This window comes from Scophthalmus maximus, chromosome 20 (assembly GCF_022379125.1).
Source record: "Scophthalmus maximus strain ysfricsl-2021 chromosome 20, ASM2237912v1, whole genome shotgun sequence".
NCBI classification, from domain to species: domain Eukaryota; kingdom Metazoa; phylum Chordata; class Actinopteri; order Pleuronectiformes; family Scophthalmidae; genus Scophthalmus; species Scophthalmus maximus.
This window is the reverse complement of record NC_061534.1, coordinates 2,739,688-2,754,212: the sequence shown is the minus strand read 5'-3', so window position 1 is coordinate 2,754,212 and position 14,525 is coordinate 2,739,688. Positions and strand designations below refer to the sequence as shown.

The 14,525-nt window shown below is 46.0% G+C and overlaps 1 protein-coding gene across 1 annotated transcript in view; it reads right to left on the bottom strand.

Moving 5' to 3' along the window:
* Positions 1–14,525, bottom strand: part of si:ch211-196i2.1 (collagen alpha-1(I) chain) — a 69,932-nt gene extending 55,407 nt beyond the window's left edge. The window contains exon 1 of the mRNA XM_035608200.2: positions 14,141–14,525. Coding sequence (XP_035464093.2) covers positions 14,141–14,264 — 124 coding nt within the window. The 5' untranslated portion in view covers positions 14,265–14,525. The remainder of the gene's footprint in view (positions 1–14,140) is intronic.

Sequence of the window (14,525 nt, the reverse complement as noted above, 5' to 3'; positions counted from 1 at the left end):
CAACTACTCACGTTGCAGGAAACATGGTCACAATCTCCCTTTTTGTTCCGGAGTTACGGTCGACTAACCGCCAGACAAAGTGTTTCTGCAGAACATCATGATGTCACAGTGAAGTCGACCTTCGACCGTATGGATATAAAATGTCATCATTTATCCTATTAGACGTTTGTGTGAAAGGTTGCGATAGATAGCGTATGAATTCTTGAGTTACGGCCAGTGGGTCACAGTGACCTTGACCTTTCACGACCAAATTCCTCCAGCTGTTCCTGATACATCACGTCGGCCGAGAAGAGGATGAACCTGACGTTACATTGACCTTTAACCTTTAACATTTGACCCCCAAAATCTACATGTGTGCCAAATTTAAAAAAAAAATCCTTCCCAGTGTTCCTGAGATATCGCGTTCACAAATGTGGGACAGAGGAGAGGTCGCTGTGACATTGACCTTTGACCACCAACACCTAACCAGGGCATCCTTCTTTGAATTCAAGTGTTTCATACAAATGGCTTTAAAAAAACATATCAAATTCCAGTGACCTACATTGTATTTGGGTGGCGTCAACACCTCAACACTGATCTGTGCTCTGGGTGAACTCACTGATTCAGTTGTTTTTTATCCTTATTTAGTCCGAGTATTAGGTCATTAACGTTTTTAATGTTGTTTAATTTCCATATGAAACAATACAAAGAGACAAAGCCCAGATTTGAGCTGACGAAACCATAAACAGTTTATTAATGGATTGAATTTTTCTGAAGGGAAACACGTGAAACCCATCACAAGCCTATTGGAGAGATGACAAAATGAGAATAATAAACATGGTTTTCCCTCAATACGCTTGAGAACCCTGGAACCGCCGGGATGAATAATATTTAAGTACGACCCGTGGGTGCCCGTAATCCAAATATTTTAATAAGTTAACATCTGAATGTCAGCTCAGAATTGGATTCATGGCGAGGGGGGGGGGGAACAAATGGCCGTGCTAACGGATTCGCTACAGCTTTCAACGAGATTTCCCTAAGACAATGCTATGATTTCCTCGGGACAACTTGTTTTTCCTTCAGGGAGAGGAAACATGGAAGAGCACCAGTCAACACTCGTCCTGGTCTGCTGCTGCCTAACGTTGCCTGTGAATTCACCAGAGGAAGTGGATGAAGCGATGAACAACACCCCAAGGTCAAAATTCCTTGTTGGCTTTGCAAAAGTGAAAAGCTCTCAATGATTTGGTTATGGCTCTGTGGAGCTCGGAAGTATTTCTACACATGGAGATGAGGTGAACCGACCTGTTTTTGAGTTTTTACACCAGAGGAGTGAAACGTCAGACTCCTGCAGATCTCATCGACTCTGAAAGCAACAGGTGGCCTTTATTTTAAAGGGCCAGTAAGCGATTTTGGAGAAAGATTGTTTGTTGTTGTTTTTTTTGACTGCACCGGTCAGGGAATGGGAGACCGACGTGCTAACCACGAGGCTAAAACCCCTGAGCCGTAGCGCCTCTAGCTAGCACGTCTCTCGCTAGCACGTCTCTCGCTAGCACATCTCTAGCTAGCACGTCTCCTGCTAGCACATCTCTCGCTAGCACATTTCTCGCTAGCACATCTCTACCTAGCGCGTCTCTCGCTAGCACATCTCTAGCTAGCACGTCTCTCGCTAGCACGTTTCTTGCTAGCACGTCTCGGCAAAAAAAAAAAAAAATTCCGCCGCACACAGAAAGGGAGCTGTAGCAAAATTGGATGAATTATACAAAAAGTGTAGGCCTACTGGACTAAAATCGCTTACTGCCCCTTTAAGCCAAGTTCAATTAGCTTCTTGTTTTCGTTAATGTGCTGACAGGCACTGAGCTTGAGACACTGAGCAGCCGAACGAGACGACTCCGAGCTCGGAGCGGCGTAACGTTAGCTTATCGTGCTCGGTGAATGACACCAGGGCAGAGGGCCGGAGAGAGAGAGGTGAGTCGGTCGGACTGTGGGGAATTCAGGTCATCCATCAAAAGGTCCGTTCCATTGTTTGACACATGTATGGAGACCCTCGGGTCTCTTTGGTTAAGGTTAGTGTGACCACACACACAACCCGAGGATGTTTTCCTATTTAATTTATTTAATTAGTCACTCGCTATGTACAACAGAAAAACAAAAGGTGATATTTTACTGCCTCAAGGTCAATTTTAATTTAATATGAATAAAGAAAAATCCATCGCAAAAAAATCCTGCCTCCGTCAAAATATACGTTAAAATACGGTTGAAGCGGAAGTTGAGCTACAGTAACTAGACGTTTTACCCCAAAGTGGTCACAGTTTAAAACAAAGTGTTGGAAATATTTGACAATCTGATCATTGGTGGCTGCAGAGGAAAGTCAGGGGATCAATGATGTCATCCGATCATTGTTGGGACAGTTCACTATTGTGAAACTCAAGAGGAGAAAGTCAGAGGGTCACTATGAAAAACAGAAGATCCAAATTCCACGAAAATCCATCCAAAAGTTGTTGAGATATTTCGCTCTGGACCAAAGTGGTGAAATGACAAATCAACAATAAATCCTAAATTGCCATGTTTGCTTGTTCCAGGTTTTAAAATATCGTTTTTTTATGGGGTTCATTGATCAGCTAATCAAAAGAAGTATGTATGAATCATGAAAAAGATAATCTGATGATCTTCAGTGCATGAACTATGTTTGACAACTGAAATGATTCAAACTTCATGTTACAAAGCCACAGTGAACTCTCTTTGTAGATCCAGCTCATATGCTGCTACGCTGCGTGTTTTCACAGATGTGATCCTGACAGTTTGCTTTGCATGAGGGACGTTTCATTTCTCACTGAGCGGAGGCGAAGGGCACAACGCGCGCTCAGCTCCTGGGACGGGGATCCATCCTCGTAACAACCCCTTCCACCTTCGCGAGGCGGCGAAACAGATGATAGTCGGGTGAAAAGGGCCTCAACAGACAAAACTCCCGAGTACATCTGGAGAAGTGGACTTTTCCCGACGTCCAGTCCCCGAAGCCGAGCCGACACATAAACAGCACCTGTGATAATCCACTGACCCGCGTCCTGCGAGCAACACGAGACGTTCCTCAACCACGTCTGTGTTTAAGTGAGATTCATTTAAACGCCGCATCTTCAGGACCACAGCCATGCGGCTGTATGAGCTCATTATTGTGCGATTACATGCTCATTAGCACCACCGCAATTACCGCGTCTTCTCCTGTCACGAGTCCGACCGTCTCTCTGCGGTTTCCCAAGAAGCCAGATGAGGAATGTGACGGCTGAACATGCAAACAGATGAGGAGGGGGAGAAAGGCCTTTGTGCTACATGTGTCCTACATACCAGTTAGAAAAATAAAGCTGCAGGCGGCGGGGAGGGGCCGGGCGGCCTGTAAATGAGTGTTGTACATGAGATGAGGAAAGCAGAGACGGGGGCTTCTGGACGTCCGTCAGGTAGCGGGCCTGTGGGAACGTCCAACACATCTGAACCGGAGTGGAAATGCAAAGGAAGAAAAACTGTCTCTGTGTTGGACAGAGGACAAAAACCACCAGGTCCCAGCAAACAACCCCACTGAGGAATCCTTTCCAACTAAAAGAGGCCACTCTGTTTCCACAGAAAACATTAATAAACAGCGTGGAACTCTCTCTCAACAGACCCCGGGTTAACTTTTAATTCACGGCTTCCATGACGTTTGTTGATATTTTCAACCGGCGTTGTTGTTCTCATCTGTGAAACAGACGCAGGAAAAACAGATTATAGAGTTTCCGAAACTACACAGCTCGCTCTGCGTCTACTCTTTGTGTTTCACCTTACGTTTCTGCGACTTCTATAAGCGCCCGTCTTGTCGAGCCGGAACACGGATGCATGTTTTCCGTCTGACACATTAAAATAGGATCCAGGCCTACAAGTGTGTATAGGAACGTCTGCACAAACACTACGCGTCTGCTGCGCCCGCGTCTGTCGTCACGTGGCAAACATCTCACGCCGAAGTTAACCACGGTGAGAACAATGGGCCTGTTCTGCCTCCAGCGCTCGTAATACTGTTTGTCAGGTGAAAAAAAGGCGCCCGCGTCTCCGACCTGTCAGCCTTCTTTTTTTTTTTTTTGCCAAAGTACACTTCTTGATCTTAAAATATAAAGTGTGTTTCAAATTGGTTTGGTTTCAGCCTAAACACCGTGGCACTTTCTCACAGTGGGAGTGACGTTTTCCAGCCACGCCAGCGACGCGGCTCTGGGGACGTCGGAGTAGGTCACTCAGTCCACTGACTGAAATATCTCAGCCGCTCGAGTCAGTCACTGGAGCCCCATTGGGCTGTTGGCAGCCCAGATACACTTTCACGCCTTCATAACTCTATTCACTTTCCACTTCTGTTGTACATTAGGGCTTCGATCGTGGCCAAGGGGTCAGGAGGTTAAACCGGCCCCAAAAATGTAAAGGCCTTGAGAAGTTATGAATTGTTTTGTGACCAAACAAATGGGAAAAAGCAGAACAAACAGAGGGAGGAAAAACCAACTGCAGCGCTCGTCGTCGGATGGCGTGAAAGGAAAATGGAGGAGAGGAGAGAACGGACGGAGGGAAAACGACTGGGAGGGCGACCAGCTTCAGGACGGATGAGAGAAGAGGTGCTCTGCTTTTTTTGAAACAGTGTAATTTTGAGCGGTTCCTTTAAAAAAACAGCGCATCGACGGCAAACTCCCACAGAGCAGCGACTTGAAAAGGCTTTTGGAAAAACTCACTGATATAATTAAAGGGCGACTGAAAGTAATGGATGGATCAGTGGCTGCAAGATTAACTGAGGCCAGTGGTTTTGTTGTCGTCTGTTTTTATGGGTGTTTTTTTTTTGCTTCCTTCAAAAAGAGAAGAAGTCGTTCTCAAACAATATTGGACAACTTTAATGAGGCGGTTTGAAGAAACTGGCAACAGGCTGGGCCCCCGGCTTCATGTTACAGCTTGGCACCGGACGAGGACACTAACATTCGTGATGTTCCGTAACCCTACGCCAGGTTCCAACTTCCCCCGGACACGGCTCCTCTCCTGAGGAACTTAAGTGTGCAGCAGCGACGCGAGGACAAAAACTAAAGAGGGGAAGGAAAATGTAAATGCACTTCAGAGCTTTTTCCATAACGACCACCTCGACTGGGTTGAAAGTCAAATGTGCGCGCCGACGGGGCCAATGGGACGGGACGTGTGGAGCCGCTGACGAGGAGGAAGACCGATGATCTCATGTGAGTAATGAAGCCGGTTGTGCCGACCCAACTGTCGCCGTCGCTGTGAAACGTTGCCACTTCTGGGAGCTGTTACAAGAATGCGAGACCCGAATACGGAGACTTCATCCAGGTTGTCCTGCAGCTGAGGGCCTGGTGACGCGCTCGCGGTCTGTTGTTTCACATCCATGAATTCTTTTCTTCAAGCGACGAGAACGACGAGCTCAGTGAAACCCTCCAACCTCCGGAGGACGGACTGACGTGGAGATGAAAACTATCATTCAGCTTATTGACTGTCTTTTCTTTTCGTGTTGAAGTTTTTTCCGCGTAGCTGCTTGTGTGTGTTTAATGCAACAGAGATCTAAGAATTTGTGTTTGTCATAATTCTTCCCAGCAGGCAATATGTGCTCCGTGTGATCCCAGCATTTCAAAACAAAATTCAAAACCACACTGTTTATTCTTGACTGGCAGTTTGTTGAATCTCTCCACCTGAGACCAGTCACCATGAAGAGCCAGTACCTCGGCTGTGTTCGACTGATAATAATTTACATTTTTTTAGGTCAACGTGTTCAACACAGTTGAACATCAACATGGTCCCATACACACAGCGACACCTGCACTGTCAGAGATGTAGCCAGAGATAATACCTCTTCAACAGACAGTTGACCCTCCCGAGTCACGACCGTGTCCGCCCCCTCGACTGCAAATAAAGATGGAAAATGGCAGCTCCCAAAAGTGAAGCCAAATGAGCGGGATCGCCCCCTGGTGGCTGGCTGCAGTATAACTCACAAACCCCACCACCTCCATGCTAGTCAAAAGATGGCTCCTGTCATTTTTAGGTAGTTCTTATCACACTGATGTAAGTTAAAGTAGACTCTGTATCCGAATGACGCCAAAATTCAAGACGGCGGCGACAGTATCCAGGATATTTTGGCTTCTTTTTTGGAAAAAAGACATGGAGGAAAGTCAAATAGTCCAATGAAATCCTTTTCATCTGGTGCCAACATCAGGTCTTAATTTCATCTGTCCAATAGTTTGACCAAATATTGGTTAAAATAATGCAGAATCATATGCATTTGACGTCTCATGCTTATTACCAAAAAATCAACATGCTAACAAGCTGAAATAAGTTTCGTGAGTTTCCATGTCGATGTTAGCATTTAGCTCGAAGCACGAGTGTGTCTGCGAAAAACTGAGCCTATAGTTTTTTAATTTTACAATTTCAGTTTCAATGTGGACAAGATGGACATTTCTAAAAGACAGTATGAGAAAAGACTGATTTATTAATTGGTCATTCAACCTAAACTACCCTCAATCTTAAAGACAGGCGGAGCGCGTCCGTGTCTTGTTAAGGTCATCGTTGTGTTGCAGGTCGAAGTAGACGGGGAAAGAAAACACCACTGTCCCATTGACAAAGTCGTTAAATTGCTTGTAAAAAAAAAAAAAAAACTTTACAAGACTTGTTCAGCTCTGGCAAACGTCCCAGTGCTGCATGAATCCTGACCCTCCGGGTCTCCAGTAAAACTACAGACCGGCTGAAAGGTCACGCCAACAAAGACGGGGAGTCATCACAGCACGTAAGAGACGGAGAGGACGCAGATCTCCTAAAATCTTTACTGGTGATGGTAATTATGCGTTATGTTCAACGCCACGGAGCCGATGAGGCGGCTTTCAACACGGGGCCTGGTGGCGCGGTAAACAGAAGCCACAGGGGACGACGGACCACGGAATGGTTCCATGGGTATGTCAATGACGTGAATCATGTGATAACATCTAGCTAGATAGATAGATAGATAGATAGATGGATGGATGGATGGATGGATGAATAGATAGATATAAAGCTGGGTAGATAAATAGATAGATAGATAGATAGATAGATAGATAGATAGATAGATAGATAGATAGATAGATAGATAGATAGATAGATAGATAGATAGATAGATAGATAGATAGATAGATGGATGGATGGATGGACGGACGGACGGACGGACGGACGGACGGACGGACGGACGGATGGATAGATAGATAGATAGATAGATAGATAGATAGATAAATGTGATCTCTGGGGTTGGAGGCTCGATGCAGCCTTCAAATCCACAACATTAAACCACAGCGTTTTTAAAAAATACCACAGAGGTCCCTGTTTTCTAGAATGATTGACTGGACACAACGAGACAAGTCCAGTAACGGGCTGTGGTTCCGACACGAATACTGTATATTGTAAAAATGAGCTCTCGTGTTACAGCTTGTCCTCAGACTGACCCGTTTTGTGCATCACGCTGATCACGGGAAAATCAATCTACGTCCTCTCAGGCCCGCAAACAAGGTAATGACAACCGCGGTCGGACGTCCCGAGGAGCGTCTGTGTGCCGTCGGGGCGCCAGCAGAACAGACACCGGTGGTTTTCTCCTCATGTCTGTCAGCAGCACAGACCGACAAGTCACTTTCACCTCATCAGCACAGATGAGAACAGCAGGGTCGCGCATCCTCGCTTAGTTACAGAGGCAGGGAAGCAAAGAATCACGATGATGATGATGATGATGATGATGATGAACAATGATCGATTTTCACAGCTGGGCAGTTATCCAAGGACGGGGACTTCCATTTTTTGAGTTTTATTCAGAATTCCTTGAGCATAATAATGACAGGCCTTCACTCTCCACTGACGGACGCATTGTAAAACTAAAACGTTGACATCAGGACAGGAGAACCCCCGACCAACTCTCAGTCGCAGACTGAAAACTCATCCATTGAGAGCTTTTCTAGGTATTTAATTGCCTGGTGTTAGTTTTATAAATAAAAACATAATGAGAGTTCAAATCCAAAAAATGAATCCTGTCACTTGCCCATTATATATGTGTGTGTGTGTGATGGGGTTAATATGTATGCAAATGAGCCGTGTAAAAATAGTGTGACGGGAATGCGGCCGGCGGGGTCTTTATCTGCACCATGTCAGTCCGCAGGTCCAATCTCGGGTCTGGTCGGTATGCGCCTGCAGACGGGGCGGCGGAGAGACGAACAGTCAGTTGCATTGTGGGCATTTCAACCTTCGTCTTCCCATTGTTCATTGTTCACTGGATTCTTTTTTTTTTTCACTGTTAGAATGTGCAGCATGCTGCAGTGTACAGTGTCTCTACATTTACAGTAAAGACACAAATGAACGAACGAGAATGGTATTTTCATATTTCTTGATTTCCTACAATAATAGCGACAGGTAATATTAACTGCTAACAGAAGAAGTCCATGAAATAAAGGTTTTTTTATTTCTTGCATGCAGTCTGGTACAAACACGATGTGCTTATGTTCGTGAAAGGCATAACCTTCCTGCAAAAACTATTATATCTTCTTTAAACTTCTTCAAAAATCTGAGAGCAGTAAGATCATTTTAAACTTTTTTTCAAGTATTTTCTGGCAGTGACCTTCAAGTTTCCTTACGATGTTGACACTGATCTACATCCAGCCCAGGGCTGTGACTCTGATTATCACCTTCGTCCTCCCAGTGCAGACTAATGTGGCCAACAGACACACACACACACACACACACACACACACATACACAAAGGCACACTCTTTCAGCACAGTAAAGTTAATGTCTCCGTTCGGGGGGAGCTGCTCTGATTAGAGTGGCACAGCGCCATGCAGGCGATGAATAGAAGGAGGAATAAGAAAAGGCCGCCTGTAGTCCCCCAGAACCTCCGAGGTCCTCCAGGGCTGATAAACCTTGAGACGTCTGGACCGGGACGTGACCTGAGGAGGGGGAAGGGCGACACACCGGACTGAGCCGAGACTTCACAACAAGTCCGTCACGTTAACCCAAACAAAGGCTGAACAGGTCGAATGGGTCCTGGCACACACACACACACACACACACACACACACACACACACACACACACACACACACACACAGACACACACACAGACACACACACACACACACACACACATAGACACACACACACACACACACACTCTCTCTCTCTCTCACACACACACACACACACACACACACACACACACACACACACACACACACACACACACACACACACACACTCACACTCACTCACACAGCAAAAATCAATAAATAAAGAAAACCAAACCAACTGAGGTTCTTCTCCGTGTCCGATCTGCTGCAGTGAGGGTTCAGTTAGTCATAACAGAGTTGTCACCTCAGCTCAGTCAAGTTCAGGGAAACTAATAAGTGATAAGAATCAGCACATGTTCATCACCGTGGAGGAGGTTTATGAACACGTCAGGAGCGATGCACTTCACTTCAAGGCCTTTTTTCATTTCCATCAGGCTGATTTACAAAGTTCACCACCTGCTTTAAAAAGTGAGGACCGGTCACTTAATAAAGACAAATCTGAATAATTAAAAAATGCTGGTGACATTTTTCAGCAAATTTGAAGGAATATCAGCTTTTTTTATTGGTGCCAGGCGAAGTGAATATCCAAGACTGATGCTGTTGCTATTTTTTTTGTTGTTGTTGTAGTTTTAGTATTAAAAAATCCCCTCAAAAGATGAGACCAGGCAGAAAATACGACAAACATGACAAACCACACGCCACAGAAGTTCATTGTTATCCCGAAACTATAAATCACACGGACGAGACACGGTTGCATGTTGAGGACGAGTTCCTTCGTTACAACAAAACAGAGCCAGTGCGGATTGATCTGACACCAGTTTGGGAGATCGAACAAGTTGCACAATGCAAACGAAAGATGCATATCTGTTGGTACGAACCATAAACGAATTCTGTTTATGTCTGGCTGTGTTACTGAAAACAACAGAGCTCGGAAAACGACATTGAGCGACCTGGCATCCGCCACCTTGCCCGTGTCACACAGGGGTCAACGGACACGCAGCCGGTTAAAGGAACAGTACGCAGACTGTGTGTCGGCCGGGGAGTGTGTGTGTGTGTGTGTGTGTGTGTGTGTGTGTGTGTGTGTGTGTGTGAACGACCCGAGGCATCCCGAAACAGTACGAAGCCATTAATCTCTCATAATTAACTCAGAGCGTGTTTGAAATCTGTTCAATGTTTTATGTGGTAGGGGAAGAAAAGTTCCTCTGCCATGAGGTAAAACGGGAAAGTTTGTGGCGAGGATGGCAATTACGTTAGTGTGTGTGTGTGTGTGTGTGTGTGTGTATGTGCGCGTCTCACACTGGTATGAAACAACATTGCATCACCTGGCATCTATTTGGCGGAACACAGGCGTATTGAGGCAGTTACACATGTCACAGCTGCAGCAGTTAAACGTCTCCCCCCTTTGACTTTTTTCTTTTTTTAACGATGAATTACAAAAATGTGATAGTGTAAACAATGTGTCAACCAGAAACCAGAAAAGATCATCACGTGGACAGAGAGACACAACTTGACATGAATGACAATGTTGCAAGTTACAACGGCTTACATTCTGAATAATACAGTCTTCTAATTAATTTTAAAAAAGGGATTTGCTAAAGTTGTGTTCAGAGCTTGTTTCTGCTGCCGCCAAGTGGCCAAACATGTTGTTGCAGGTTTAAATGCAACTTTAAAAAATAAAATAAAAATCGGACTAACATTATTCTAAGATGGTCGCCGTATTGCTGGCCATGTGATAAACAGACTATACCTATTTTATTACACATCTGTATCGGGTTTCTAATGTGTCATAGGCTTCGACTTGGATTAGTTGGCGAGACCATTTAGAGACAATTCTGAGTTTGAAAAACACAAATTAAATGTTAACTTATTATAGCATGCAGAGTACAGATCTGACCTATCGTAAGTGTCCCAGTGGATGAGTTACTGGTAACAGTAACTCATCCACTGGATGTATATAATAGTTTACCTGGTGAAATACTAACATTTGTACGTTAAGCAATTCATAATTACACTATCCACCAAAAGTAAATGACAAATTCCCTGTAAAGAGATCACCACCAGAGATCAGCAGAAGGTGTTTGTCCACCGTGTGATTGCAGGATACAAATCTCCGTCGTAACGTGAGCGTGTCGGTTGCGGCCCAGAAGCGGAGTCGGAGGCGAATTCTGCCAGAAATACGTTCACGACAATCATACAGCCCAAGTCTTCATCCGCTGAATCAGACTACGAAGCAACGAACCCCAGACAAACGTCTGCTTCTGCAGGTGAACTCCTGCGGCCTGCGGCTCTTCTACTCAACACCGCGAGGCAGGTGTTCCACATCTGTCGAAGCTACAAAGGGAGCGTAGGAGCGACGCCCGGGGACCGGACACATCCATCCGTGTGTCAGCACGTCGGTCCAAGCGGAACCACAAGCAGCGGAGCGCCAGATCGTTGACTTCGCTCTTTTTCCCCATGAATCTGTGTCCGGCAGGCGGCCCTTTGTGGCCACTGAGCGATGGGGGGCACACTGAGAAATGACACTACAAAGTGGTCGCCGAGGCAACGCTTTGAATGTCAAGAAAAGAGAAAGAAAATTTATTTTCTTTCTCTTTTTTTTCATCGCTAACACCAAACATTTGTGCAGCTTCGTCTGGACACTATCAATCGGCTGCCTCCGTCCATCTGGTTCCAGTCTGGCGATGACAGACAAGAAAGAAGCTTCTCGACCCGACATGTGGTTTGCAGCTTAAAAAAAACCCTCCTCACCTGCTTTTTGTTCACTAAACTCGAAAACCACAAGCTGTGACCCGTCATCTACCGCAGACCGGCCGGGACGTCCCGGACCGGAGCGTAGACTGGAGCGAGCGCTGCGCCACACGAAGCCGCACGTCGGCTCACGGTGCTCCAGATCACCGAGGGCCCCGAGATCACGTTTCACTGGACGCAGACGCCCGGTGGTTACGGACCTGGCGTTTACGTCGGCGGGGACATCGCGAGCTCACCTTGTCTGACGGCGTCGGGGGCCGTTAATGTGGTTCGACTCGAGGTCTTTGTGGTGTGACGTTAGTGTTGGGGAACAAACTGAGATGAGTTGAAATGACGATGAGGAAAGAAGAGTAAAGTGAAGCTAATTGAAATATCCCAGATATACGGGCGCCGCCATCTTGCGCTGGTGACGTCATTTAGAGCCAGAGTCTGTGCAGTCGTGACGATGGCGTCACGGTATCAAGGTCCCGCCGATACAAGCGCTCGACCAATCACGAGTCAGTCTCATCTGTCAATTTCACGAATTCATGAAATAACAAGACATATCATGAACATGAAGACTTGAACAAACATCAGTGTGATAAGAACGACCTACAATCAAACAGTAAAAATGTGAATATGTACTTTGACTGTTTACCTTGGCTCGCGTCCCGTCTGCTAACATAAAGGAGGAGGCGGGGTCTATGACCTATACCGCAGCCAGCCACCAGGGGGCGACGGAGATGTTTTGAGTTGACTTTCTTCAATCCATCTTTACAAACAGTCTCTGGGGGATAATATCTCTGTCACTCACGGTACATGTGCCGTTTCGTTCTCCGCAGAAACTCACAAAACTCCCACATGGGCTCAGTTCCGTGTGGAGCGGAGGAAAACCCAACGATAACAGATTATTACATAACCACCGGTCGAAGGTTGACACAAGGCTTTCACACTCTGCCATCTACAGCGACGCTCTGAAAACACACACACACACACACACACACACACACACACACACAGGGAGAGAATCCAACACACACGACTCAATCCACACGCTGCGGGATTCGTCTGTCACCTCAGATCATCTAATCCAGACTCAACTCTCTCACACATCTCTTTTGTGGGTCTTAACACACTACCGAGACGATGATGATGATGGTGATGATGGCGATGACGAGACAGACGTGACACACTCGGGCGCCTGGCGACGCTCCAACTCTCCAGATCAAGTTCAACGGATCGAGGATTAAACCGAAGCACAGACTGAACCTGGAGCACGTTCGCTGGCGTCACTGAATCAACAAGAGCAGATCCAGACCCGGAGATCGGCGACGAGACGACGACACAGTCGGCCGTGGAAGACGACGCGGTGATTAACTGGATCTGCTTGGCACCATAAAAGCATTCCATGTGAGCTCATAACTGTGGCTTCATGCGGCTCCACGTGTGTTGTTTTAATGCAAACTTTTTTTTGGGGGGGGGGGAGCCCAATAGGCCAATGGGAAGGAGTTAACTTATCAAATTAAACTTGTTCCCTGTGTTGACGTCAGGACTGTTTGTCTGTAATTTAACGCACCAGCAGATATGAGATCATGATGGAGAGGAGGATGAGAGGTCGTCAGTGACTTTAAGTTTACGAGACTGAATAAACATCAGCGGGTCGGTAGTTTGAATTACCAATGTGCTCCGAGAACACGTTCTTAATGAAGTGATTCCTTCTTTGAGGAGCTGAGGGAGAAGCCATTAAATGCAACCAGGCCTGCAGTCGACCGCAGCTGAAGGAGCATTTGCCTCCATCGTGGTCTGGGTTCCAGTCCGGCTCACAAAGACCTGCAGCACCAGAGAGTCGGAGGAGATGGAGGAAGGACTCTCCATCAGGACCATCAGCCTGAGGTTGTGACTGGTTCATAAAAGATAAATATATCGTGGTTCCTCGTGAGAACGAAGGTTCGATTATGTGACATCACTTTTGGACTTTGCTGAATATCTCAGGCTTCAATTTGAAATGTATATTTTGCTCAAATATTCATATTACAGACACGTCTGTTTGCAAACAGTTGTTTTATTCTCAATTCTTTTAGCTTTAAAGGGATTTTTTAAATTTTTTTAAAACAGCTAAGATAAAACTTGAGGGTTTTTTCAGGCGGTTCATGAAATAAAGACACTGGTTTGAATCAAATGAATTTGCACTATGAAGCAGGTGTGTCAATGTAATATTAAGATGAAAAGTTTCTGTCAGAAGCATAAAGTATCTCATGCACTTTTCATGGTAAAAACATGAAGATCACTAAGTCATTATGTATTTATTTGTTGAAATGCATAATGACCCTAATGAGGCTCCACAGGTGAGCCGGCCCTCCTCCTACCTGTCCGCAGCATCCCGGAGCCGGACTCACCCTCCCCGTCCCCCGGGGCCTCCGCGGGGGAGGAGGCGGCTGCGCAGCTCGTCGCCGTGATGAGCCAGAGAAGAGGAAACGTCCAGCGGAGCATCTTCCACGAGTATGAATCGCCTTCTTCTTTCTTTCTTTTCTTTTTTTTACAATGAATTAATTTTTCACGACATGCAAACAAGACCAAAAGTGTCAGGTTGTTGCAGCTCGACGTCAAGAACGAAAAATTGGAAAAAAGAAATACAGCTGAGGAAAGTTTTCTGCAGGAGATGCGACACAGAGCGACTGACTTCTCATCCTCTTCACCTCCTCCTCCTCCTCCTCCTCTTCTTCTTCTCCTCCTTCCTCTGAGAGCCGCTGC